At 44.2% G+C, this 27,516-nt stretch overlaps 1 protein-coding gene across 1 annotated transcript in view; it reads left to right on the top strand.

Moving 5' to 3' along the window:
- Positions 1 to 24,692, top strand: part of LOC110502904 (heparan sulfate glucosamine 3-O-sulfotransferase 6-like) — a 32,398-nt gene extending 7,706 nt beyond the window's left edge. Inside the window, exon 2 of the mRNA XM_021581248.2 lies at positions 23,359 to 24,692. Coding sequence (XP_021436923.1) covers positions 23,359 to 23,977 — 619 coding nt within the window. The 3' untranslated portion in view covers positions 23,978 to 24,692. The remainder of the gene's footprint in view (positions 1 to 23,358) is intronic.
- Positions 24,693 to 27,516: the final 2,824 nt, after the last annotated feature.

The raw sequence follows: 27,516 nt of genomic DNA, 5'->3' as shown, positions 1-27,516 counted from the left end.
TGTAGACTACTCTGATGCTCTTTTACTATAACAATGTAAAACTAATCCAGAGATTTTCACTGCCACAATAACGACCGTTTTCTACCTTCTCTCCCCTCATAACAAATACATTTGAAGCAGATGGAGCAGCAGAACTGTGACAGTATTTATCCAGTAGGCTGGATTCCTCTCAGACTGCAGGTCTCTAACATGACTCCCAGGTTACGGTGATTGATCAGGGCTCATGTTTGGTGGAGTGGAAAAAATGATTCCCCACTCCGTCCCTCCCGACCTTCTCCTCTCATGTCCCTGTCACAGCAAGATGGATGGCACAGCTATAACAACCTCACATGGCACTACACCTCTCTGTAATCACAATACACACCCAGTCAACACTGATAAACAGAAATGTCTTGTTTTCTGCAAGGCTGTGATTATCGAATAGTGGACTAATGAAATTCTAGTTATCAGAGATTGTAGTAGTGGTTGTAGTGACTGTAGGATAGAAGTGTGAATGTTGACAAGGACAGTTTTGTTTTTGCACCAACACCGGAGTTACTCTGTTTAGTTACACAAGGAATGAATCCCTGCCTACACTTCAACTTGCCTAACCTTATCTTAACCAGGGCCCATTCCCGTTTAGAGTGTGCTTATTTGCCTTAGTACCTCAACAAGGGCAGAGAGTTGTGTAGGCTATTCGATAGTTATTGGAATATAATTCTGCCAGGAGCTCTCTTGTGCACCATTTTACCTAGGACGCTTTAAGTTGACTTCTACCCCCATCACCCAGCCTACCATCTTCTGTCTAGAGAGGCTACTGGATCACTGACTTTAAGTTGACCTCTACCCCCATCACCCAGCCTACCATATTCTGTCTAGAGAGGCTACTGGATCACTGACTTTAAGTTGACCTCTACCCCCATCACCCAGCCTACCATCTTCTGTCTAGAGAGGCTACTGGATCACTGACTTTAAGTTGACTTCTACCCCCATCACCCAGCCTACCATCTTCTGTCTAGAGAGGCTACTGGATCACTGACTTTAAGTTGACCTCTACCCCCATCACCCAGCCTACCATCTTCTGTCTAGAGAGGCTACTGGATCACTGACTTTAAGTTGACCTCTACCCCCATCACCCAGCCTACCATCTTCTGTCCAGAGAGGCTACTGGATCACTGACTTTAAGTTGACTTCTACCCTCATCACCCAGCCTACCATCTTCTGTCTAGAGAGGCTACTGGATCACTGACTTTAAGTTGACCTCTACCCCCATCACCCAGCCTACCATCTTCTGTCTAGAGAGGCTACTGGATCACTGACTTTAAGTTGACTTCTACCCCCATCACCCAGCCTACCATCTTCTGTCTAGAGAGGCTACTGGATCACTGACTTTAAGTTTACTTCTACCCCCATCAACCAGCCTACCATCTTCTGTCTAGAGAGGCTACTGGATCACTGACTTTAAGTTGACCTCTACCCCCATCGCCCAGCCTACCATCTTCTGTCTAGAGAGGCTACTGGATCATTGACAGCTTAGTGTGTGTTTGCTGTCTCAGCCGTTAAACCATCTCTGTTTAATGACTGGCTGGCTGGCTGGCTGGCTGGCTGGCTGGCTGGCTGGCTGGCTGGCTGGGTGGGTAAGAGAGAGTAATGGTCCTTTGTAGCTCAGTTGGTAGAGCATAGTGCTTGTAACACCAGGGTAGTGGGACCACCCAAACGTAAAATGTATGCACACATGACTGTAAGTCCCTTTGGATAAAAGCATCTGCTAATTTGCATAGGAGGGAGGAAGGGAGGAAGGGTGAGGTGGAGAGAATGTGAGAACACACCTTTTTTTCTTTTAAACCTACTTAGGAAAAATGTTCTGGGTTGTCTTTAATAGCGTAACAGGAATTGGTTACGGGTGCGGTGGTTATGTTTAATTGTGAGGAAATGTGCCTGATTAAAAGGAGAACTCTGCCTGAAGGAGATCTCTGGAAGAAATTGTCTGTGGAATGTGAACATTATCTGGGAAGTTCACAATGAGAAATCGGAAGAAAAAAAGACTTGCTCTCTTACAAATTGCTCTCTCTCTCTTTGTTGTACTGTGTATTTTAGAGACATGCTCTCTCTCTCTTTGTTGTACTGTGTATTTTAGAGACATGCTCTCTCTCTCTCACACACACACGCACACGCACGCACGCACGCGCACACACACACACACACACACCACTTACTGGGTGTGGATCGGTCCCCTAATGACAAACACTGTAGTCCCTGTGTTCTGCCGGCAATAATCCCCATTCCTCAATTAAAACAAGTCAAGGATGGGCCGACAACCACAAGGAGTGGGACATTTTAACAGTTTAGGAAGTGGTTTTTCACTGCAGTTCAGTATTGAGTCTTCTCATTGGTCTAGAGTTGGGTAGATGCCAGATGGCCAATGGTTGGAGCCCATATTGAGTCCATTGGAGAGTTCTGAGGTGTACTTGTAAGTTTTATTCATTTGGAAAAGCTAGCTAATTAATGGAAACATGTGGGCGTTTTAGCACGGTAGCAGACCCTGAGGAGAGAACACTTTAGCATGATGTAAAGTATAAGACGATAATGTTTAACTTTGGTTCAAAAGGGAAGAGGCTGCTTTTATAAAGTCAAAAAGACAACGTATAGCATCATAAGAAGCCCTTCAGATTTCACAATAATGTATCAAGGCTGGAGTGCATTTCTGATACTGGGGTTTCTGCTTTTCCATAAAGGTAGTTGTTAGTAAGAATAACTACAGTGCAGGATTTCATACTGAAACCCTCGGAACAATTTAACCTAATGAAGTTACTAGAGCCCCCATAGTCAACTGGTGGACAGCGGTCCAGATGCGGACCCAGAACAAGGTAAAACACCTTTGGGGGGGAACTCGGAGGGGTTTCGACCCCTGGTATCATCTGAACACACAATTTTGTAGAATTTCAGGGAATGAGCTTTAAAACAGCAAACAATTATCTGCCTCATGCAAAATTTGTAAAATTGCAGGAAATTTGCTTTAAAACTGCAAAATGTTCTCTCTGCCAACAAGAGAGGTGTGAACAGTTTGGGGTCGCATGGGTTGCGAGTTGGGGGTTTGTTATTACGCCGAAAAATAACAATATCCATCCGGACCTTCGCCACCTAGGAAATTTGAGTGACCGGACCTTCTCAAATAGTACTTGAGAACCCCTGTACTAGAGGCTCGTTTTACAGTGTTATCAATTACATCACTGGGGTCAGGCTGAGGGAGGAAGGAAGTGACCCTCCAGTAATCTGTCCATCTCTCTCTTCCTCCTCCTCTTGTCTGTTCATCGGTTCATCTCAGGGTGGGGGCCCCCGGCCACTGGTCACCCACGGATAAATCCTTACAGCCAACAGCTAACCCACTGTGGGCCAGGCAGCAACACAGTGGAACACACAGGCTGATTTTCCTATTCGATAAGACAGAGGCGGGCAGTCAAAGGGGGGCAGACAGAGGGAGGGAGACAGAGGGGGCAGACAGTGGGAGGCAGACAGAAGGGGCAGACAGAGGGGGACAGACAGAGGGAGGCAGACAGAGGGAGGTAGACAGAGGGGGCAGACAGAGGGGGGCAGACAGAGGGGTGTAGACAGAGGGAGGCAGACAGAGGGGGCAGACATAGGGGGACAGACAGAGTGAGGCAGACATAGGGGGGCAGACAGAGGGAGGCAGACAGAGAGGGGCAGACCAAGGGGGCAGACAGAGGGGGGGCAGACACTTTTCTCTGTCTTTCACTCTCTCATATATACAGTGTTCTCTACAGTGTCTTCTCAATGTTGCCTGCTGTAGTAATCTCTGTATTAGTTGTCATGTTCACTTTCCCCCCTGGTAGACACATTCTTTAGGTCTTTCTTACTGACCTACCTCACTGATCTACACCTCCTCAACAAATAGAACTCTCCGTCTCACCATTTCCTGCTGTGTGTGTAGTCAGGCAGCCTTGGCGTGCACTGAATTAGGTTCTACTATGCAATGCTACTGTACCACACACACACACACACACACACACACACACACACACACACACACACACACACACACACACACACACACACACACACAAGTGTACAGAGTGTACAGAAGTGTATGTGGCCCAAACTGTGAATAATTTTTCATTGCTTTCACACAAAAAGCATTCAATGACCACATTCTCTGAAATCCATGAACTCTTTTCTCATTCATGCTCCATCACCTGCAAAACTATATATTTGCAGCACATGTTTTCAAATGCTAAAACACTGTTTCCAAAACTGTTGAAAACACATTCAAAACAAAATGATGTCAAATGTTGTACATTTCTACAGTAACCAGATTGAAACACAGAAAATCTCAGCACAATATTTAATCATTCCAAACACAGCTAATTGCGATTTCAGCTGAAAGCCTACCCAAATGTCCTGTTTTTAGCCTCGTTACCAAACAGACCAAAGAGGACGGCATCGAGAAGGATTTAGTTTGGAAACATAGATCAAGGAAGACAGGTTGGTGGGGATAGAAGAGTGGCAGGGAGAGGAAGAATGTGTGGAGGACAAAGGAGAGGAAGACCAAGAGCGGTGGTCTCTGATGAGATAAGGGCCACAATTATTGACCATGTTGTAAACCATGGTCTCTCTTTGAGCGAGGCCAGTTTAAGGGTGCAACCAAATTTGTAGCGTTCAACAGTTGCATCATTAGTACACATTTTCCGGCAAAACAACAGGTGAGATGTGCATCTATAAATGATAATTGAACTACATATTACAGTACAATACAGTATGTTCCCATTTTTACATGTACTGACATATGAAATATATTGATTGTTTTGTGTTTTTCAGTAAGATCTAAAGGTTGCCTCCCACAGGAGGGAGAGGCAGAATATTATCAGAGGCGCAGGAAATTGACATTGTTGACATGGTAATACGGTCAGCACAATGACAATTGCCAGAGTCCTAGTGTAAGGGTCCTGTGTGTAGCTGGAGTAGAGAGTCAGGCGCAGGACAGAAGATATGAGTAATCAATGTATTTACTCAAAAAGACAAATTTACAAAGTAACATCACGAGCCCTCAAAGACGGACCGAATTTCAATAAACAATGACTCACAAACACAACATGGGGAACAGAGGGTTAAATAATAAACAAGTCATTGGTTGAGTGAAGCCAGGTGTGTAATACAAACACAGAACAAATGGAAAATGAAAAATGGATTGGCTAGAAAGCCGGTGACGTCGACCGTCGAACGCCGCCCGAACGAGGAGAGGGACCGACTTCGGCGGAAGTCGTGACACCTAGAGAAACATAAAATAAGGATGAAGCAGTTGTACACTGTAGCCTTTGAGAGAAACGGTGAACGTGTGAAAGAACTCTGGTATCAATATGTCCAAGTAAGATGTCTGTTCAATAACCAAACAGGGTACATACACAGCTACTCATAATGTAAAGTACTGTAAAACTGTGGATTTGCTGTATTTTAGAGAGTAATGGAGATGGAAGCCAGGCAACCTGCACATACATCCATCTATGTGGATAAAGCTGGATTCAACCTGGCAAAAACACGAAGCAGGGGAAGAAATGTGATTGGACAGAGAGTGGATGTCCCAGGCCAGAGAGGAGCTAACATCACAATGTGATTGGACAGAGAGCAACCGTGGATGTCCCAGGCCAGAGAGGAGCTAACATCACAATGTGTGCAGCACTGTCCAATGATGGTTTTCTGTTACACAAACTACTCATTGGCCTCTACAATACAGAGAGGCTCAGTTATTTTCTTGATAACCTGCATAATCAACTTGTGCCAGCAGAGGAGAGAGGGGCAAGAAACTCCCCTACCTTAGTTGTTGTGTGGGATAATGTGGCATTCCACCACTCTGCTGCAGTCAGACTGGTTTGCTGCACATCCCAGGACGTCAGTACTATTCCTGCCTCCATACACCACTTTCCTAAACCACAGAGAGGAGTTTTTCTCCGTGTGGAGGTGGAAGGTTTATGACCACCATCCACATGACCAGATGTCCTTACTGGAAGCCATGAATGCGGGGTGTGGAGATACTTCTCCTGAAGACTGCCAGGGTGTGGAGACACTTCTCCTGTAGACTGCCAGGGTGTGGAGACACTTCTCCTGAATACTGCCAGGGTGTGGAGACACTTCTCCTGAATACTGCCAGGGTGTGGAGACACTTCTCCTGAAGACTGCCAGGGTGTGGAGACACTTCTCCTGAAGACTGCCAGGGTGTGGAGACACTTCTCCTGAAGACTGCCAGGGTTGGATTAGACATTCAAGAAGATACTTTCTAAGATGCATCACCAGAGACGACATAAGATGTGATGTTGCTGAGAACTTGTGACCAAACGCAGGAGAGAGGGAGAACTAGAACCCGCACAGTGCTGTAAAGTATGAGTGATTATACTATACATGTTGATGAGAACTAGAACCCTCACAGTACTGTACAGTATGAGTGATTATACTGGATATGTTGATGAGAACTAGAACCCTCACAGTGCTGTACAGTATGAGTGATTATACTATACATGTTGATGAGAACTAGAACCCTCACAGTACTGTACAGTATGAGTGATTATACTGGATATGTTGATGAGAACTAGAACCCTCACAGTACTGTACAGTATGAGTGATTATACTATACATGTTGATGAGAACTAGAACCCTCACAGTACTGTACAGTATGAGTGATTATACTGGATATGTTGATGAGAACTAGAACCCTCACAGTGCTGTACAGTATGAGTGATTATACTATACATGTTGATGAGAACTAGAACCCTCACAGTACTGTACAGTATGAGTGATTATACTATACATGTTGATGAGAACTAGAACCCTCACAGTACTGTACAGTATGAGTGATTATACTATACATGTTGATGAGAACTAGAACCCTCACAGTACTGTACAGTATGAGTGATTATACTATACATGTTGTTAATGTTTTTTTGTCGTTATCACTGCAGCCCAGGAATTTCAGGAATTTGTTTTTTGTTTCAAACATTTTATTTTTCACAAGTAAATTACTACATGCAAAGATACATAAAAAATAAAGGCTATCGACGCAAATTGCTGCATTTCTGATTCATTCCTGTTACATTTACTTTAGTACAGTCAATAAAGTGAAAATGTGTTATTCTTATTCTATAATGAAATACTGATTTATGTGAAAAATCATTCAAACTTCAGAGAAAAGTTCATCATTTATGTAATGCTCCCTGTTGTTAGTGGTTTTTTGTCATTGTGTCAGAGTGACAATGTACTGTATGCTTTCTGAATGAGAATTGTTGCCAGTGTTATGGTCGAACAAGTTTATTTTGAGACATGTATGAAGTGTTTTGGTGGTTTGAGTGAGTTTTGGAGGTGAGATGAACTGTTTGGCCTAGATGCATGTTGGTAATGCAGACTGTGTGAAGAGTTTTGAAAAAGTGGCTTCAGTATTGACCGATGCTTGTTAGCAATTGAAAAAAAAAACTCCTGAAGCCTTCATTCTTTCTTCCCAGTAATTACAAGCCTTTTTTCTGCAGAGTAGCAAAGCATTGAGTCTAAAGCATGGGGCAGAGGGTTAAACTCATGATGTCACAGTGCGTTTAACCCTGCAGATGACACTGAACTTGTAGTGACAGAAATACAGTCCCCAGTGATGGGAATTGAGTACAGAAAGTCTTCTCAACATTCCTGGACACTGTGTGTCCTCATAATTTCCAATCTCCTATGGAAGTATCCCTGAGAGAGAGAGGGATAGAGAGGCTGAGCTTAAGACATCTTGCATTACAAGCATGCCCATGGCCCCGGTGGTCTCATCCACTGAATCAAAAGTGTCTGCCTCTGACCTTCAGGGCGGAAAGGCCCATATTCTCTCTCCGAGGGGTCTGGCAAGGGTCCCAGAGTAAAGTTACACAGATAACAGCATACATGGTCTGAGCCCTGGGACCAACAGGGAAAACACGTCCTACCCAGGGACCAGCAGGGAAAACATTCCCTAACCAGGGACCAGCAAGGAAAACACTTCCTACCCAGGGACCAGCAGAGAAAATACATCCTAACCAGGGACCAACAGGGTAAACACTTCCTACCCAGGGACCAACAGGGTAAACACTTCCTACCCAGGGACCAACAGGGTAAACACTTCATACCCAGGGACCAGCAGAGAAAATACGTCCTAACCAGGGACCAGAAGAGAAAACACTTCCTACCCAAGGACCAGCAGAGAAAATACGTCCACCCAGGGACCAAAAGGGAAAATACATCCTACCCAGGGACCAACAGGGAAAATACATCCTACCCCAAGGACCAAAAGGGAAAATACATCCTACCCAGGGACCAAAAGGGAAAATACATCCTACCCAGGGACCAACAGGGAAAATACATCCTACCCAGGGACCAGCAGGGAAAATACATCCTACCCAGGGACCAGCAGGGAAAATACATCCTACCCAGGGACCAGCAGAGAAAATACATCCTAACCAGGGAACAACAGGGAAAATACATCCTACCCAGGGACCAGCAGGGAAAATAAATCATACCCAGGGACCAACAGGGAAAATACATCCTACCCAGGGACCAACAGGGTAAACACTTCCTACCCAGGGACCAGCAGAGAAAATACGTCCTAACCAGGGACCAGCAGAGAAAATACGTCCTAACCAGGGACCAGCAGAGAAAACACTTCCTACCCAGGGACCAGCAGAGAAAATACGTCCACCCAGGGACCAAAAGGGAAAATACATCCTACCCAGGGACCAACAGGGAAAATACATCCTACCCAGGGACCAGCAGGGAAAATACATCCTACCCAAGGACCAGCAGGGAAAACACTTCCTACCCAGGGACCAACAGGGAAAATACATCCTACCCAGGGACCAGCAGAGAAAATACATCCTACCCAGGGACCAACAAGGAAAATACATCCTACCCAGGGACCAGCAGGGAAAATACATCCTACCCAGGGACCAGCAGGGAAAACACTTCTACCCAGGGACCAGCAGGGAAAATACATCCTACCCAGGGACCAGCAGGGAAAACACTTCTACCCAGGGACCAGCAGAGAAAACACTTATACCCAGGGACCAGCAGGGAAAATACATCCTACCCAGGGACCAGCAGGGAAAACACTTCTACCCAGGGACCAGCAGAGAAAACACTTCTACCCAGGGACCAGCAGGGAAAATACATCCTACCCAGGGACCAGCAGGGAAAACACTTCTACCTAGGGACCAGCAGGGAAAATACATCCTACCCAGGGACCAGCAGAGAAAACACTTCCTACCCAAGGACCAGCAGAGAAAATACGTCCTACCCAGGGACCAGAAGGGAAAATACATCCTGCCCAGGGACCAGCAGGGAAAACATTCCCTAACCAGGGACCAGCAAGGAAAACACTTCCTACCCAGGGACCAGCAGAGAAAATACATCCTAACCAGGGACCAACAGGGTAAACACTTCCTACCCAGGGACCAACAGGGTAAACACTTCCTACCCAGGGACCAACAGGGTAAAAACTTCCTACCCAGGGACCAGCAGAGAAAATACGTCCTAACCAGGGACCAACAGGGTAAACACTTCCTACCCAGGGACCAGCAGAGAAAATACGTCCTAACCAGGGACCAGCAGAGAAAACACTTCCTACCCAGGGACCAAAAGGGAAAATACATCCTACCCAGGGACCAACAGGGAAAATACATCCTACCCCAGGGACCAGCAGGGAAAATACATCCTACCCAGGGACCAGCAGGGAAAATACATCCTACCCAGGGACCAGCAGAGAAAATACATCCTAACCAGGGACCAACAGGGAAAATACATCCTACCCAGGGACCAGCAGGGAAAATAAATCCTACCCAGGGACCAACAGGGAAAATACATCCTAACCAGGGACCAACAGGGTAAACACTTCCTACCCAGGGACCAACAGGGTAAACACTTCCTACCCAGGGACCAGCAGAGAAAATACGTCCTAACCAGGGACCAGCAGAGAAAATACGTCCTAACCAGGGACCAGCAGAGAAAACACTTCCTACCCAGGGACCAGCAGAGAAAATACGTCCACCCAGGGACCAAAAGGGAAAATACATCCTACCCAGGGACCAACAGGGAAAATACATCCTACCCAGGGACCAGCAGGGAAAATACATCCTACCCAAGGACCAGCAGGGAAAACACTTCCTACCCAGGGACCAGCAGAGAAAATACATCCTACCCAGGGACCAGCAGGGAAAATACATCCTACCCAGGGACCAACAGAGAAAATACGTCCTAACCAGGGACCAACAGGGTAAACACTTCCTACCCAGGGACCAGCAGAGAAAATACGTCCTAACCAGGGACCAGCAGAGAAAACACTTCCTACCCAGGGACCAGCAGAGAAAATACGTCCACCCAGGGACCAAAAGGGAAATACATCCTACCCAGGGACCAACAGGGAAAATACATCCTACACCAGGGACCAGCAGGGAAAATACATCCTACCCAGGGACCAGCAGGGAAAATACATCCTACCCCAGGGACCAACAGGGAAAATACATCCTACCCAGGGACCAGCAGAGAAAATACATCCTAACCAGGGACCAACAGGGAAAATACATCCTACCCAGGGACCAGCAGAGAAAATACATCCTAACCAGGGACCAACAGGGAAAATACATCCTACCCAGGGACCAGCAGAGAAAATACATCCTAACCAGGGACCAACAGGGAAAATACATCCTACCCAGGGACCAGCAGAGAAAATACATCCTAACCAGGGACCAACAGGGAAAATACATCCTACCCAGGGACCAGCAGGGAAAATAAATCCTACCCAGGGACCAACAGGGAAAATACATCCTACCCAGGGACCAACAGGGAAAATACATCCTACCCAGGGACCAGCAGGGAAAATACATCCTACCCAGGGACCAGCAGGGAAAATACATCCTACCCAAGGACCAGCAGGGAAAACACTTCCTACCCAGGGACCAGCAGAGAAAATACATCCTACCCAGGGACCAGCAGGGAAAACACTTCTACCCAGGGACCAACAGGGAAAATACATCCTACCCAAGGACCAGCAGGGAAAACACTTCCTACCCAGGGACCAGCAGAGAAAATACATCCTACCCAGGGACCAGCAGGGAAAACACTTCTACCCAGGGACCAACAGGGAAAATACATCCTACCCAGGGACCAGCAGAGAAAATACATCCTACCCAGGGACCAACAGAGAAAATACGTCCTAACCAGGGACCAACAGGGTAAACACTTCCTACCCAGGGACCAGCAGAGAAAATACGTCCTAACCAGGGACCAGCAGAGAAAACACTTCCTACCCAGGGACCAGCAGAGAAAATACATCCACCCAGGGACCAAAAGGGAAAATACATCCTACCCAGGGACCAACAGGGAAAATACATCCTACCCCAGGGACCAGCAGGGAAAATACATCCTACCCAGGGACCAGCAGGGAAAATACATCCTACCCCAGGGACCAACAGGGAAAATACATCCTACCCAGGGACCAGCAGAGAAAATACATCCTAACCAGGGACCAACAGGGAAAATACATCCTACCCAGGGACCAGCAGAGAAAATACATCCTAACCAGGGACCAACAGGGAAAATACATCCTACCCAGGGACCAGCAGAGAAAATACATCCTAACCAGGGACCAACAGGGAAAATACATCCTACCCAGGGACCAGCAGAGAAAATACATCCTAACCAGGGACCAACAGGGAAAATACATCCTACCCAGGGACCAGCAGGGAAAATAAATCCTACCCAGGGACCAACAGGGAAAATACATCCTACCCAGGGACCAACAGGGTAAACACCTCCTACCCAGGGACCAACAGGGTAAACACTTCCTACCCAGGGACCAGCAGAGAAAATACGTCCTAACCAGGGACCAGCAGAGAAAATACGTCCTAACCAGGGACCAGCAGAGAAAACACTTCCTACCCAGGGACCAGCAGAGAAAATACGTCCACCCAGGGACCAAAAGGGAAAATACATCCTACCCAGGGACCAACAGGGAAAATACATCCTACCCAGGGACCAGCAGAGAAAATACATCCTACCCAGGGACCAACAGGGAAAATACATCCTACCCAGGGACCATTAGGGAAAATACATCCTACCCAGGGACCAGCAGGGAAAACACTTCTACCCAGGGACCAGCAGGGAAAACACTTCCTACCCAGGGACCAGCAGGGAAAACACTTCTACCCAGGGACCAGCAGGGAAAACACTTCCTACCCAGGGACCAACAGAGAAAACACTTCTACCCAGGGACCAGCAGGGAAAACACTTCCTACCCAGGGACCAACAGAGAAAACACTTCCTACCCAGGGACCAGCAACACTTCTCTAATTTCCTCTGCAGCTCTGTTTCACACACACTCTGGTACCAACATTTACACACACACACACACACACACACACACACACACACACACACACACACACACACACACACACACACACACACACACACACACACACACACACACACACACACACACACCTACCAGATGTGGGAGTATCCTGTGCTGCTGGTAGCAGTGTAAAATGTTTGCTGCTCCTGCATCAGGTAGTGAGGCTGTGTGTGCATTCATGTGTGTATGCGCGCGTGTGTGTGTTTGGTGGGTGTGTCTATGTGTGTTCCTCTGAGAGTGAGGCCACCTTTTAAATCAACACTCCTGTCCTGTGTTTACACACATGGGCTCTTACTGTATGACCCAGTGAGGAGAGGAGCGATAACGTTGGGACGACAAATAAAGAGTTCAAAGACTGGAGCACTCAGTGTGTGAAATCAAGTTATAATGGCCACTGCGTTTACTGTACCTGAGGGGGCCAGCATTATACTATACAACACTGGCACACACACACACGTTAATGCCCAGATGCTGTGTTTTATGAGTGAGCTTCACTCATGAAAAATTACTACTGAATTACTACTGGTTTTACTACTTGATTGCTATTGAGATGTGTAGTAAAACAGCAGTGATTTATGTAGTAATGAGTGATATATTGGTATGTTTCACTACTGGTAAACACTACATATTTCACTACTGGTGAATACTACATATTTCACTACTGGTGAACACTACTTATTTCACTACTGGTGAACACTACATATTTCACTACTGGTGAACACTACTTATTTCACTACTGGTGAACACTACATATTTCACTACTGGTGAATACTACATATTTCACTACTGGTGAACACTACTTATTTCACTACTGGTGAACACTACATATTTCACTACTGGTGAATACTATATATTTCACTACTGGTGAATACTACATATTTCACTACTGGTGAATACTACATATTTCACTACTGGCGAATACTACATATTTCACTACTGGTGAACACTACATAGTTCACTACTGGTGAATACTACTTATTTCACTACTGGTAAATGCTACATATTTCACTACGGGTGAATACTACATATTTCACTACGTGTGAACACTACTTTTTTCACTACTGGTGAATACTACATATTTCACGACTGTTGAACACTACATATTTCCCTACTGGTGAAAACTAAATTTTTCACTACTGGTGAACACTACAAATTTCATTACTGGTGAACACTACATATTTCACTAGTGAACTGCTGTGCAGTCTTGCACTCTACCTGTATCTGTTCAGATAGAACAGGTTAAGCCTGATCCAGAGGGAATTTATTTTGGGCTATTGTCACGCCCTGACCTTAGTTATCTATGTTTTCTTAATTATTTTGGTTAGTTCAGGGTGTGACGAGGGTATGATTGTTTTGTATTGTCTAGGGTTTTTGTATTGTCTAGGGTTTTTGTATGTAATGGGATGTTTGTAAGTCTAGGCATATGTAGGTTTATGGTGGCCTGAATTGGTTCCCTATCAGAGGCAGCTGTTTATTGTTGTTTCTGATTGGGGATCATATTTAGGTTGCCATTTTCCCTTGGGTATTTGTGGGTTCTTATTCTATGTTTAGTTGCCTGTCTGCACTATCCATATTAGCTTCACGGTTCGGTTTGTTATTTTGTTCGTGCTGTTCAGTGTTTCTCTTTTAATAAAGAAGAATGTACGCTTATCCCGCTGCGCCTTGGTCTCCTCCTTACGACGGCCGTGACAGCTATTGCCAGTGTATATTTGGTAAATTTACTTGTTTATTTTGTATGATATGGCACTTTCACCATTCGATCTCCAAGACCTGTAAATAAATGTACACTCCTGCTGGTTTCATGCCCTTAACACTGCTACAAGGTCCCTATTTTAAAATGTCATAGGCTAATCAACATATGTTGAAGACAAAATAATATGAAAAGGGCTGTCTGGTTGCCTCAATAAATAGACAAAGATGTGTAGTTATAATGTTTCAGGTAAGTGCAGATTGTGTTGAAGTAACATTGTTTATTACAGCAACAGGGGCAGACAAACAACAGGCCAAGGCAGGCAGGGGTCGATAATCCAGAGTAGTGGGGCATAGGTACAGCACAGCAGGCAGGCTCAGGGTCAGGGGCAGGCAGAGTGGTCAGGCAGGCAGCCTCAGAGTCTGGACAGGCAGAGTGGTCAGGCAGGCTCAGGGTCAGGGTCAGGCAGAGTGGTCAGGCAGGCAGGCTCAGAGTCTGGACAGGCAGAGTGGTCAGGCAGGCTCAGGGTCAGGGGCAGGCAGAGTGGTCAGGCAGGCAGGCTCAGAGTCTGGACAGGCAGAGTGGTCAGGCAGGCAGGCTCAGGGTCAGGCAGAGTGGTCATGCAGGCTCAGGCTCAGGGTCAGGGGCAGGCAGAGTGGTCAGGCAGGCAGGCTCAGAGTCTGGACAGGCAGAGTGGTCAGGCAGGCTCAGAGTCTGGACAGGCAGAGTGGTCAGGCAGGCAGGCTCAGAGTCTGGACAGGCAGAGTGGTCAGGCAGGCAGGCTCAGAGTCTGGACAGGCAGAGTGGTCAGGCAGGCCCAGAGTCTGGACAGGCAGAGTGGTCAGGCAGGCAGGCTCAGAGTCTGGACAGGCAGAGTGGTCAGGCAGGCTCAGAGTCTGGACAGACAGAGTGGTCAGGCAGGCAGGCTCAGAGTCTGGACAGGCAGAGTGGTCAGGCAGGCAGGCTCAGAGTCTGGACAGGCAGAGTGGTCAGGCAGGCTCAGAGTCTGGACAGACAAGGGTCAAAACCAGGAGGGAGAGAAAAAGAGTGACTGGGGAAAAGCAGGAGTTGAGAAAAATGCTGGTTGACTTGACAAACAAGACGGACTGGCAACAGACAAACACATATATACACAGGTATAAACACACAGGGGATAATGGGGAAGATGGCTGTCACCTGGAGGGGGGTGGAGACAATCACAAGGACAAGTGAAACAGATCAGGGCATGACAGTAGTTGAACAAGTCATTGCATGTATAGATTTTCTTTACTTGAAAAAACGTGACTCAACTTGCTCTTATAAAGCACGACTTGGACTTGACCCGTTCTACTTGGGACTTGAACCTTGTTTCCAACCTTTTTAATTATTTATTGCTCAGAGGGTTTTGATCAGTCATTAAAGTACTGAAAACAAATTGGCTACCTATTTAAAAAGATGGAGAACTATGAATGAAAAATACTGGAATTTTGGTGCTCAGCCAAATAGCACAAAAGCCAACTAGCACAAAAATAATATTGTGATATAGTCAAAAGGATACAACAGGATATATTGTAAAAACGTATTCCCCCATACTGACTCCCCCAGACTGCCGTATGCCCACTCAATCCTTATTGAATAACTACTGCCATCGGTGTCTGTAGTGTGGTGTCACTACTGATCACTACTGAATTGCTCCTGATCCTTTTTCATTCATAAAACCTTCTGGATTACTATTGAAAACATTTACTACTGTTTGCATATTCAAAATCACTACTGACACCTTCTTGTCTCACTACTGTGTCCCTACTATACTATTGCACATGATATTTCATCAAGTTTCTAACTGTAGTTACAGTGCATTCGGAAAGTATTCAGGCCCCTTGACCTTTCCCACATTTTGTTACTTTACAACCTTATTCTAAAATGGATTAAATTAAAAATGTTCCTCATCAATCTACACACAATATCCCATAATGACAAACCCGCTAGCTTTTCTGAACGCTGCGTCCCCTGCTCGCCTAGCGTAGTAGTGACTACCGAACAGCACACTGACTCACCTGCTGCTGCTCTTTTGACCCTATGATCACTCGACTACACAGCTGATGCCCCCTGGACTGTTTCAATAACACAGTACCTCATTTTGTTTATCTGTTGGCCCCAGCCTCAAACTCAGGTCCTGTATGTAGCTAACTGACCCGCTCTGCCCATTCATCGCCATTTACCCGTTGTTGTCTTAGCTCTCCTGATCAACACCTGTGATTGCTTTATGCCTCTCTCTAATGTCAATATTCCTCTCTCTAATGTCAATATGCCTTGTCTACTGCTGTCTCAGCTAGTTCTTATTGTTTTATTTCACTGTAGAGCCCTCAGTCCCGCTCAAAATGCCTTAGATAGCTCTTTTGTCCCACCCCACACACATGCAGAGACCTCACCTAGGTTAACTGATGCCTCCAGAGATGAAACCTCTCTCATCGTCCCTCAACGCATAGGTTTACCTCCACTGAACTCACATCCTACCATACCCTTGTCTGTACATTATGCCTTGAATCCCTGTAGCCCCCAGTTCCACTCCTATTCCCCAGACGCTATCATTTGTTTACTGCTTTTAACCGTAAAAGCCTTGGTTGTTAATATCAGAAGCCTCCTCCCTAAGTTTGTTTTTTTCACTGCTTTTAGCACACTCCGTCAACTCTGATGTCCTAGCTGTGTATGAATCTTGGCTTAGGAAGGCCACCAAAAATTCTGAAATTTCCATCCCCAACTACAACATTTTCCACCAAGATAGAACTGCCAAAGGGGGTGGAGTTGCAATCTACCGTAGAGATAGCCTGTAGAGTTCTGTCATGCTATCCAGGTCTGTGCCCAAACAGTTCGAGCTTCTACTTTTAAAAATCCACCTTTCCAGAAATCTCTCACTGTTGCCGCTTGTTATAGACCCCCCTCAGCCCCCAGCTGTGCCCTGGACACCATATGTGAATTAATTGCCCACCATTTATCTTCAGAGTTTGTACTGTTAGGTGACCTAAACTGGGACATGCTTAACACCCCGGTCGTCCTACAATCTAAGCTAGATGCCCTCAATCTCACACAAATTACCATGGAACCTACCAGGTACAACTCTAAATCCGTAAACAGGGGCACCCTCATAGATATAATCCTGCCCTCTAAATACACCTCTGCTGTCTTCAGTGATCACTGCCTCATTGCCTGCATCAGTAATGGGTCCGTGGTCAAACGACAACCCCTCATCACTGTCAAACGCTCTCTAAAACACTTCAGCGAGCAAACCTTTCTAATCGACCTGGCCCAGGTATCCTGGAAAGATATTGACCTCATTCCGGCAGTAGAGGATGCCTGGCTGTTCTTTAAAAGTGCTTTCCTTACCATCTTAAAAAAGCAGGCCCCATTCAAAAAATGTAGAACTAAGAACAGATATATATATATATATAGCCCTTTGTTCACTCCAGACCTGACTGCCCTTGACCAGCACAAAAACATCCTGTGGCGTACTGCAGTAGCATCGAACAGCCCCCGCAATATGAAACTTTTCAGGGAAGTTAGGAACCAATATACAGTCAGTTAGGAAAGCAAAGGCTAGCTTTTTCAAACAGAAATTTGCATCCTGTAGCACTAACTCCAAAAAGTTCTGGGACACTGTAAAGTCCATGGAGAATAAGAGCACCTCCACCCAGCTGCCCACTGGAGGCTTTCTCATGATGCCATCTATTTTATGAAGTGCACCAGTCCCTCCTGCAGCAAAGCACCCCCACAACATGATGCTGCCACCCCCGTGCTTCACGGTTGGGATGGTGTTCTTCGGCTTGCAAGCCTCCCCTTTTTCCTCCAAACATAACATAATGGCCAAACAGTTCTATTTTTGTTTCATCCAACTAGAGGACATTTCTCCAAAAAGTTTGATCTTTGTCCCCATGTGCAGTTGCAAATCGTAGTCTGGCTTTTTTATGGCAGTTTTGGAGTAGTGGCTTCTTCCTTGCTGAGCGGCCTTTCAGGTTATGTCGATATAGGACTCGTTTTACTGTGGATATAGAGACTTTTGTACCTGTTTTCTCCAGCATCTTCACAAGGTCCTTTGCTGTTGTTCTGAGATTGATTTGCACTTTTCTCACCAATGTGAGATGTTCATCTCTACGATGAACATCTCTCTCTCTCTCTGACGGCTGCGTGATCCCATGGTGTTTATACTTGCGTACTATTGTTTGTACAGATGAACGTGGTACTTTCAGGCGTTTGGAAATTGCTCCCAAGGATGAACCAGACTTGTAGAGGTCTACAATTTTTGGCGGATTTCTTTTGATTTTCCCATGATGTCAAGCAAAGAGTCACTGAGTTTGAAGGTAGGCCTTGAAATACCTCCACAGGTACACCTCCAATTGTCTCAAATGATGTCAATTAGCCTATCAGAGTTTTCTAAAGCCATGACATCATTTTCTGGAATTTTCCAAGCTGTTTCAAGGCACATTCAACTTAGTGTATGTAAACTTCTGACCCGCTAGAATTGTGATACAGTGAATTATAAGTGAAATAATCTGTCTGTAATCAATTGTTACAAAAATGACTTGTGTCATGCACAAAGTAGATGTCCTAACCGACTTGCCAAAAATATAATTTATTAACAAGAAATTTGTGGAGTGGTTGAAAAACGAGTTTTAATGACTCCAACCTAAGTGTATGTAAACTTCCGACTTCAACTGTACATACAGCATCCCTTTGATCGTTGTATAATTTCTTCTCGCATCTACGTGCTATCCTCCTCTCACCTTATATCTTCGCTTGTGGACTTCAGTGCACAACATGTCAACTGTCTGTGACCAGGCAAAAAAAACTTTCCAAGCCAAACCATCATATCATAACCGCTACCTACATTGTTGTCACCATATTATAACATCAGTGGTGTAAAGTACTTAAGTAAAAATACTTGAAAGTACTACTTAAGTAGTTTTTGGGGGTATCTGTAGTTTACATTACTCTTTATATTTTTGACAACTTTTACTTTTACTTCACTACATTCCTGAAGAAAATCTTGTACTTTTTAGTCCATACATTTTCCCTGACACCCAAAAGTACATGTCACATTTTGAATGCTTAGCAGGACAGGAAAATTATTAAATTAATGCACTTATCAAGAGAACATCCCTTGTCATTGCTATTGCCTCTGATCTGGCGGACTCACTAAACACAAATGCTTAATTTGTAAATTATGTCTGAGTGTTGGAGTGTGGCCCTGGCTATACATAAATAAAAGGAAGTCATTTGAAATTATTTATACTTTTAATTTTACTTTCAATACTTAAGTATATTTTAGCAATTACATTTGCTTTTGATACTTAAGTATATTTAAAGCCAAATACTTTGACTTTTACTCAGGTAGTATTTTTTACTGGGTGACTTTCACTTTTACTTCAGTCATTTTCTATTAAGGTATCTTTACTTTTACTCAAGCATGACATTTGGGTACTTTTCCCACCACTGTATAACGTCAGTCAACATAGCTACTAGAACTAACGCATGAGTAAATCCGCTACAATCATGCAGTACAGTGTATAGTCACCAAGGAGTTTAACAGTTACACTGGCGGGTCCCGGTGGCAATGTACAAAACCATAAGTTCCATTGTTGGATAGCCATAGCCAGTTAGCTAACACAGTATCCCTCTCTGTTTGATATGGTTGTTTGAGTAGGCTAAACTAGCTAGCTGCATTTGCTAAGAAAGTGAAAAAAATACTAAATATCTCTCTCTGTTGCTTCTCCTTAATTTTTGAAGAAAAGTAATTTGTTAAAAACTGTTCAACTATTGTCTTTCACTGCACTGCAGTGCTAGCTTGCTGTAGCTTATGCTTTCAGTACTATATTCCTTCTCTGATCCTCTGATTGGGCTCTGATAGGTTGGAGGATGTCTTCCCGGAAGTTGTCATAATTACTGTGTAAGTCTATGGAAGGGGGTGAGTACCATAAGCCTCCTACGTTTTGTATTGAAGTCATTGAACCCAGAGGAGGATGGAAACTAGCCATCATCCAGCTACACCATGGTGCTACCCTACAGAGTGACGTTGAGGCTACTGTAGACCATTGCAAAACATTGTGTTTGAAATCAACTATTTGGTGACGTGAATATATTTAGTAGAGTTTTATCTAAAAACGTTTTAAATGTTTCACTATTTACATGTTTCTGAAATTCACTGAGGAGGATGGTCCTCCCCAAACACACATTCTTATTAGCTCGCATGACGAAAACAGAGTCTACATAGCTACATTTCAATATGGCTAGTAAACACAAGACCATTTTGACTAGCAATCTTTTTGATGTGGTTATATAAATGGCTAAACAACAACATGAAAGTATTCACAAAACATAAAGGAAAGTTAAGCTTACAGATGGTGCCAGCATAAGGGCTATGAAAGACAGGATGGCAAAGGATGGAAGATGATTACATTCAGGATTGTCAAAAACAGTAGATAGCTAACAACAACCAACTACTTCCTGTTTTGTCTTCTTCTGTGGTCGTGAAAAGACTGTGTAGTCTGGCAGTAGTGTTGTGACTACTTATTTACTGCCAACATCAAGCTGTAAAAATCTCTACCTGATTACTCCTGGAAGCACTACTGTTTTTCCTACTGAACACTACAAAACTCTACTTGAGTAGTGCATATACAACACATTCACCACACAATCCCTACAGGTAATCCCTACATAATCACTACTGCACAAATAGGTTTTGTGTAGTAATTCAGTAGTCTTTTTTTCATGAGGGGTCACCTACTTAGAACAGAAAACAATTAAGTAAATATGATGTTTCCAGAATTAATGTGTAGCTCGTCATCTTTTCACCTTGTTTTTGAGATGGCATTGACACACTCAGGTTGGTATACATAGTTCAGTCACTACAATACGGTCGTAAACAGTAGCAAATTAACCTGAGGTCTTTTAAAATAGGGCCTAATAGAGCTGAGGGCCACCCAGACGGGGAGTACTGCAGGCTGCTGATAGCAGCAGGTCTATGGAGATAAACACACACCGGCATTCCTGCTCCAGATGCTAACAGCGCTACCGCTAGGCTAAGGTGTGATCAAAACAAACAGCAAGTCGCTTAGCTAGCCTCTGCCCTTGGAAACCATACAAAGACCAACAGCATCTGATAAAGAACAAACACAGTTGAAGTGGTATACACTCTAGTACATAGTCTCACTTTAATCTTGCGAGATAAGGCTGACCAGGTTAATGTGTGTGTGTGTGTGTGTCCCTCTCTTCCTCCCTAACCTCCCTCCCTCCTCCTCTCTCTCTAGTGTGTGGCCTCCTTTTAGCATGTGTTATAGCCAGAGAGTCCTACAGAGTTCTGTGACTACAGGCCAGTGTTCGAGAATGTTAATATGATGTCAATGGAAGCTGGGACAGGTCCAGCATGGATCCCATTAGCCTGATTGGCCAGAATTAAACATCCACTTACTGCTGAGTACACACTACACAAACAGACTGGCACGTCTATATGGCAGGCCAAAATGATCACTGTAAAAACTGGTGGGTTGTAGTACTAGTTGTAAAGAAAAGTGTCACTTCCTTTATATCCTTTATATAAAGTATAGAAACGTGGCACAATGCTGTCCTATGTAACTGATCGGTCACTGTGGGAGTCGTTCAGAACAAAGAGGAAGACAGGAGAGAGAGCCCGTGGAGATGAATATGTAGAAAAGCTGGATCCCAGTGGAGATGTTGTTCTTTGATGTTTTCTGTGTCACTTGTTGACCTCTTATGTTGTAATATTAATATCAACATGCTACAGGCCTAGTTGGGGTGAGCCAAATAAATGTTTTCTACATTGTTTATCTATTTTTTTTAAATGTCTTTATGGAACCAGATCCTATTGAGATGAATATCAAAAACCAAATACATTCATAATCTTCTTTTTGCATGGTGTATTACTTTAGTATGAGTGTTCTCTATATGCCTGATCCTCGTATCCCTTCATATCGAGGTGTAGTAGGGAAAAAAGAGGTGATCTGTTGTAAAAACAAATGTCATGTTTTCAGTATTAGCCCCATGGCACATTTGTGGTGGGGGACATCAGATTTGGATCAGAGAGGAGTTTGTTCCCCACACAGCTCAGGCCAGAGCCCTGCAGTTAGAGACCAGAGAACAACCACGTCAACGACAGCCTTCAGGATGTGTTTCAAATGGCACCCTATTCCCTATATAGTGCATTCATTTTGAACATAGCCCAAATGCACTGCATAGCAAATAGGGTGCCATTTGAGACCCACCCTCAGTCTCTACCACATGGCTACGCTACAGGGGGGAACCATCCGTGGAAATTAAATGAGGGATTTTCTGAAGACTTGGAACATTCCTCCGTGCTTGGATTTCTAAAACATAAACCCGCCGTGAGATTGGAATCCCCTCATTTTAAATTAAATGAAGGGATCCTTGTTTGAGGAAAGTTGGAAGGATTCCTGTTTTGTATTTTAAAATGAAACTTCTGGTAATCCACTTTAGATAGTGTCCCAGCATATGGTTCCAGCTGTGAAAGGACACATTTTTGGAGACTAATAGCTGTCCTTCATCTCACAATCAGAGCCTTTACTGCCTACCTGGGTGTCAGTCAATTTCTCCTTTGTTGGCTAAAGAAGAATCAGACTGTTGCTAGTCTGTTGGGGAGTTTCTTGCAGCTTCAGTGGTATACAATACACAGTACATGGCATAGTATATTTGTCCAGGCAGCCTGGGGGAGAGCGCACTCAGCCCAGCTCTCAGCCCAGCCTCCAACAGCCTTGTGAAGGAGGAGGAAGTCCTGAGGAAATTACTTTTCAGTGGTCGTTATGGCCTTGTGGTTTTCCTTTAGCACCCACTCATTGACTTCCTTCCCATCTGACATTTCAGTGAGGCCAGCATCTAATGTAGGTGTTTATATTGATGTAATCACAGACCTAACCAACTACTTACAAAACTAAATCAGAGGCTCTCAAGGCTGCAGAGCGTCAAAGAGACAATGAGAACACACTAATAACACAAGGAATATTAATATGTTGTCACAATTTGTAATATAGATTGGGACGCAGATCTGGTCATGTTTATGACACACAAGCCAGGCTCCAAAGGTCTTAAAGTCTGTTTCATCACATGCAGGATGATAGGATTGAGACTGGGTACATAGAAACAAGATTTACTTCATGGGTCACAAGAAATTCCCAGAAGCTTTTGGTGGGTCCGTTTGCCAAATATTTGGGAACCACTAATCAAATCTCTCCTCTCCCCTCCTCTCCGCTCCTCTCCTCTCCTCTCCTCTCAGAAACCTGATGCCTCGGACATTGGAAAGCCAGATCACTATGGAGAAGACACCTAGCTACTTCGTCACCAAGGAGGCTCCTCGCCGTCTCTTCGCCCTGAGTCGTCACACCAAGCTGATTGTGGTGGTCCGAGATCCTGTGACCCGGGCTGTGTCCGACTACACCCAGACACTGTCAAAACAACCCGGCCTTCCGTCCTTCCAGAGCCTGACCTTCCGGAACTCAACCATGGGCCTCATCGACACCTCCTGGAGCGCCGTGCGCATCGGGATCTACGCCAAGCACCTGGAGAACTGGCTGCGCTACTTCCCCCTCTCGAAGTTCCTCTTTGTCAGCGGGGAGAGGCTGGTGACGGACCCGGCCGGGGAGATGGGCAGGGTGCAGGACTTCCTGGGGCTGAAGAGGTTGGTCACGGACAAACACTTCTACTTCAACCAGACCAAGGGTTTCCCCTGCCTGAAGAAGCCTGAGGGGAGCAGCAGGCCACGCTGTCTAGGGAAGTCTAAGGGAAGGCCTCATCCACAGATCTCTCCAGAGGTGCTGCTCAGGCTCAGGGAGTTCTATAGGCCATTTAATATGAAGTTTTACCAAATGACAGGCCATGACTTTGGCTGGGACTGATGGAAATGGGATGGGATAGAGCATAGACATGGGTCTCCAGAGGATAAGACAGGCCCTGTACTGGCCACTCAACCTGATGTTTTACCAGATGACAGGTCTTCGTGACTTCGGCTGGGACTGGCGGGAACAGGCTAGAGTTGTGCTACCATTGTAACCAAACCATGGGAGAGACTGATAGGTTATTTTGGTTATAAAGAGAGGCATTAAAACTCCTTGAATAACAGATGTGATTTTTCTTGTAAGATTGTTGTGTCACTGCAATGTAATACCATTTTTATATTCTGACAAAACTGCTCCATGAGCCTGACAAATCTTTTCACCTGAGAAATGAATCCCGAATATGCTAATACTATTTAAATAAGCTAGACTACAATAAGCCAAGTGCATTTCCTGAATAATTTTAGTAATCACAAATGATTTACTGTTGTCCCATTTTCCGGTTTTAAAATGCAATCCCAACGATTTTTAGGTGACATTTTTTTTATTAAAAGAAGACTATTGCTGGGATAAATGCTCGGATAAATGCTGGACAATGCTATTTTTTGGGGGGAAATATATATTGGTTGGTTTACTCTATGTGCTGTAAAATTGATATTATTTATGTTGCAAGACTTATGCTATTGAGAATTGTGATATATCCTATATGTGTATCTGTGGTTTTCTGCATTGTGTTTTTGTTTCAAACCAAACTAATAAACTGTACCTCTCTGACTGTAAATTTCTGGAAAGCATCATTTATCAAATTACAATGTTTTATCTTCTACTTCTGTTTTTCAAAATGCTGATATTTTACTAAAGCTTTTATTACAAAACAACTGTCTTGTTTTCATCAAATAAGTCAACATTTCAGAATAAAATACCTTTCTATGAAATATCCACACCATGTGATCTACTGTTCAGTCACGTCAGACCAGTCTTCCAGCGGATGTGTAGAGAGAGGGGAGGTAGAGAGGTGGTGTGGGTCATATGGCCCTGTAGAGTCCAGGGCTAAATTTGAAGTTAATGCAAAAAGGAAGCTTTCTGATGTGTAAGCAATCAATTGGCCAGGGTCATTGGAGACATTTGGGATGGCCATTTTTGACCCCTGATTCCCCATTGACCTGTTGGCCTCACCATCATAAACTGCTGACCGCTCCAGTGCTGCGGCGTTGGCCAATGGAGCCGCCCAGACACACTCCCTGGGTGCTTCCCAAATGGCACCCTATTTCTTATATAGTGCACTTTTGACCACAGCCATTGTCAAAAGTAGTGCACTATATAGGGGATAGAGTGCCATTTGGGACACAGATATACTCCCTATTCTAGAGGATCCATTAATATTGCAAACTTAACCTCCGGGACCCGGGGTGAAGGAAGATGGCTGAGCAGAATCAATAACTGCCTGTTTAGTTTATAGGCTCTGGGATATGTGCTTATACCTACCATGTCCCCGTGTCAAGGTGATTTAGACCAGGGTCGGCCCCAGGTCGCTATCACACATTTGTAAAATATTACTTAATGTGTGATTTATCATATATATGCATGAGGGTATTCATATTGGTCTGTGATATTGATCCGTGGGCACTTATCTTTACTGGCCTTCAGACTAATATATAGTACCAGTCAAAAGTTTGGACACACCTACTCATTCAAGGGTTTTTCTTTATTTTTACTATTTTCTACATTGTAGAATAATAGTGAAGACACCAAAACTATGAAATAACACATACTTGTAGTAACCAAAAAAAGTGTTAAACAAATCAACATATATTTTGATGACAACTTTTCACACCATTGTCATTCTCTTAACCAACTTCACCAGGTAGTCACCTAGAATGCATTTCAGTTAACAGGTGTGCCTTGTTAAAAGTTAATTTGTGGAATTTCTTTCCTTCTTAATGCGTTTGAGCCAATCAGTTTGATAAAAGACAAGGAAGGGGTGGTATACAGAAGATAGACCTATTTGATAAAAGACCAAGTCCATATTATGGCAAGAACAGGTCAAATAAGCAAAGAGAAATGACAGTCCATCATTACTTTAACGGTTAAGACATGAAGGTCAGTCAATATGGAACATTTCAAGAACTTTTCTTCAAGCGCAGTCACAAAAACCATCAAGTGCTATGATGAAACTGGCTCTCATGAGGACCCCAACAGGAAAGGAAGACCCAGAGTTACCTCTGCTGCAGAGCATGTTCATTACAGTTACCAGTCTCAGAAATTGCAGTCCAAATAAATGCTTCACAGAGTTAAAGTAACAGACACATCTCAACATCAACAGTTCAGAGGAGACTGCATGATATCAGGCCTTCATGGTTGAATTGCTGCATTGAAACCACTACCAAAGGACACCAATAAGAAGAAAATATTGCTTGGACCAAGAAACACGAGCAATGGACATTAGACCGGTGGAAATCTGTCCTTTGGTCTGATGAGTCCCAATTTGAGATTTTTGGTTCCAACCGACATGTCTTTGTGAGACGCAGAGTAGGTGAACGGATGATCACCACAAGTGTGGTTCCCACCGTGAAGCATGGAGGAGGAGGTGTGATGGTGTGGGGGTGCTTTGCTGGTGACATAGTCAGTGACTTATTTAGAATTCAAGGCACACTTAACCAGCATGACTACCACAGCATTCTGCAGTGATACACCAACAGGACAATGACCCAGCACACCTCCAGGCTGTGTAAGGGTTTATTTGACCAAGGAGGTTGATGGAGTGCTGCATCAAATAACCTGGCCTCCACCATCCCCTGACCTCAACCCAATTGAGATGGTTTGGCCACAGAGTGAAGGAAAAGCAGTCAACAAGTGCTCAGCATTTGTGTCAACTCACATTCCAGGTGAAGATGGTTCAGAGAATGCCAAGAGTGTGCAAAGCTGTTATCAAGGACAAGGGTGGTTACTTAGAAGAATCTCAAATATAAAATATATTTTGATTTGTTTAACACTTGTTTGGTTACTACATGATTCCTTATGTGTTATTTCATAGTTTTGATGTATTCACTATTATTCTACAATGTAGGAAAAAGTTCAAATAAAGAAAAACTCTTGAATGAGGTGATGTGTCCAAACTTTTGACTGGCACTGTACTTACTGTTTTTGGTTGGTACCTCATGTATTTGGTGTCTCATTTACAGTATGTAGACGTCAAAGTTCTTATTTAATCAGAATCAGAATCCCCTTCCTTTGCCAAATACATTTTCATGTAAAGGAATTTGACACAGTGAAATAGTGCTGCCACAATAAACAGAATAGATACATAGATGTGGAATTTACATAACTCACACCCAGTATGTCCACAATGAACACCAGGCTAAAAACTTCTGACTGCACTATATCAAATCAAATCAAATGATTTATTAGTCACATGCAACAGGTGTAGACCTTCAGTGAAATATTAACTTATGAGCCAACAATAACCAACAATGCAGTCTAAAAATACGGATAAGAATAATAAATAAAAGTAACAAGAAATTAAAGAGCAGCAGTACTTGGCTCTCCAGTACAGTCTATGACTAGGGTGGCTGGAGTCTTTGACAATTTTTAGGGCCTTCCTA

Source organism: Oncorhynchus mykiss, chromosome 23, assembly GCF_013265735.2.
Source record: "Oncorhynchus mykiss isolate Arlee chromosome 23, USDA_OmykA_1.1, whole genome shotgun sequence".
NCBI lineage: Eukaryota > Metazoa > Chordata > Actinopteri > Salmoniformes > Salmonidae > Oncorhynchus > Oncorhynchus mykiss.
Note: the sequence above shows the minus strand (reverse complement) of the source record. Positions and strands in the feature narration are given on the sequence as shown.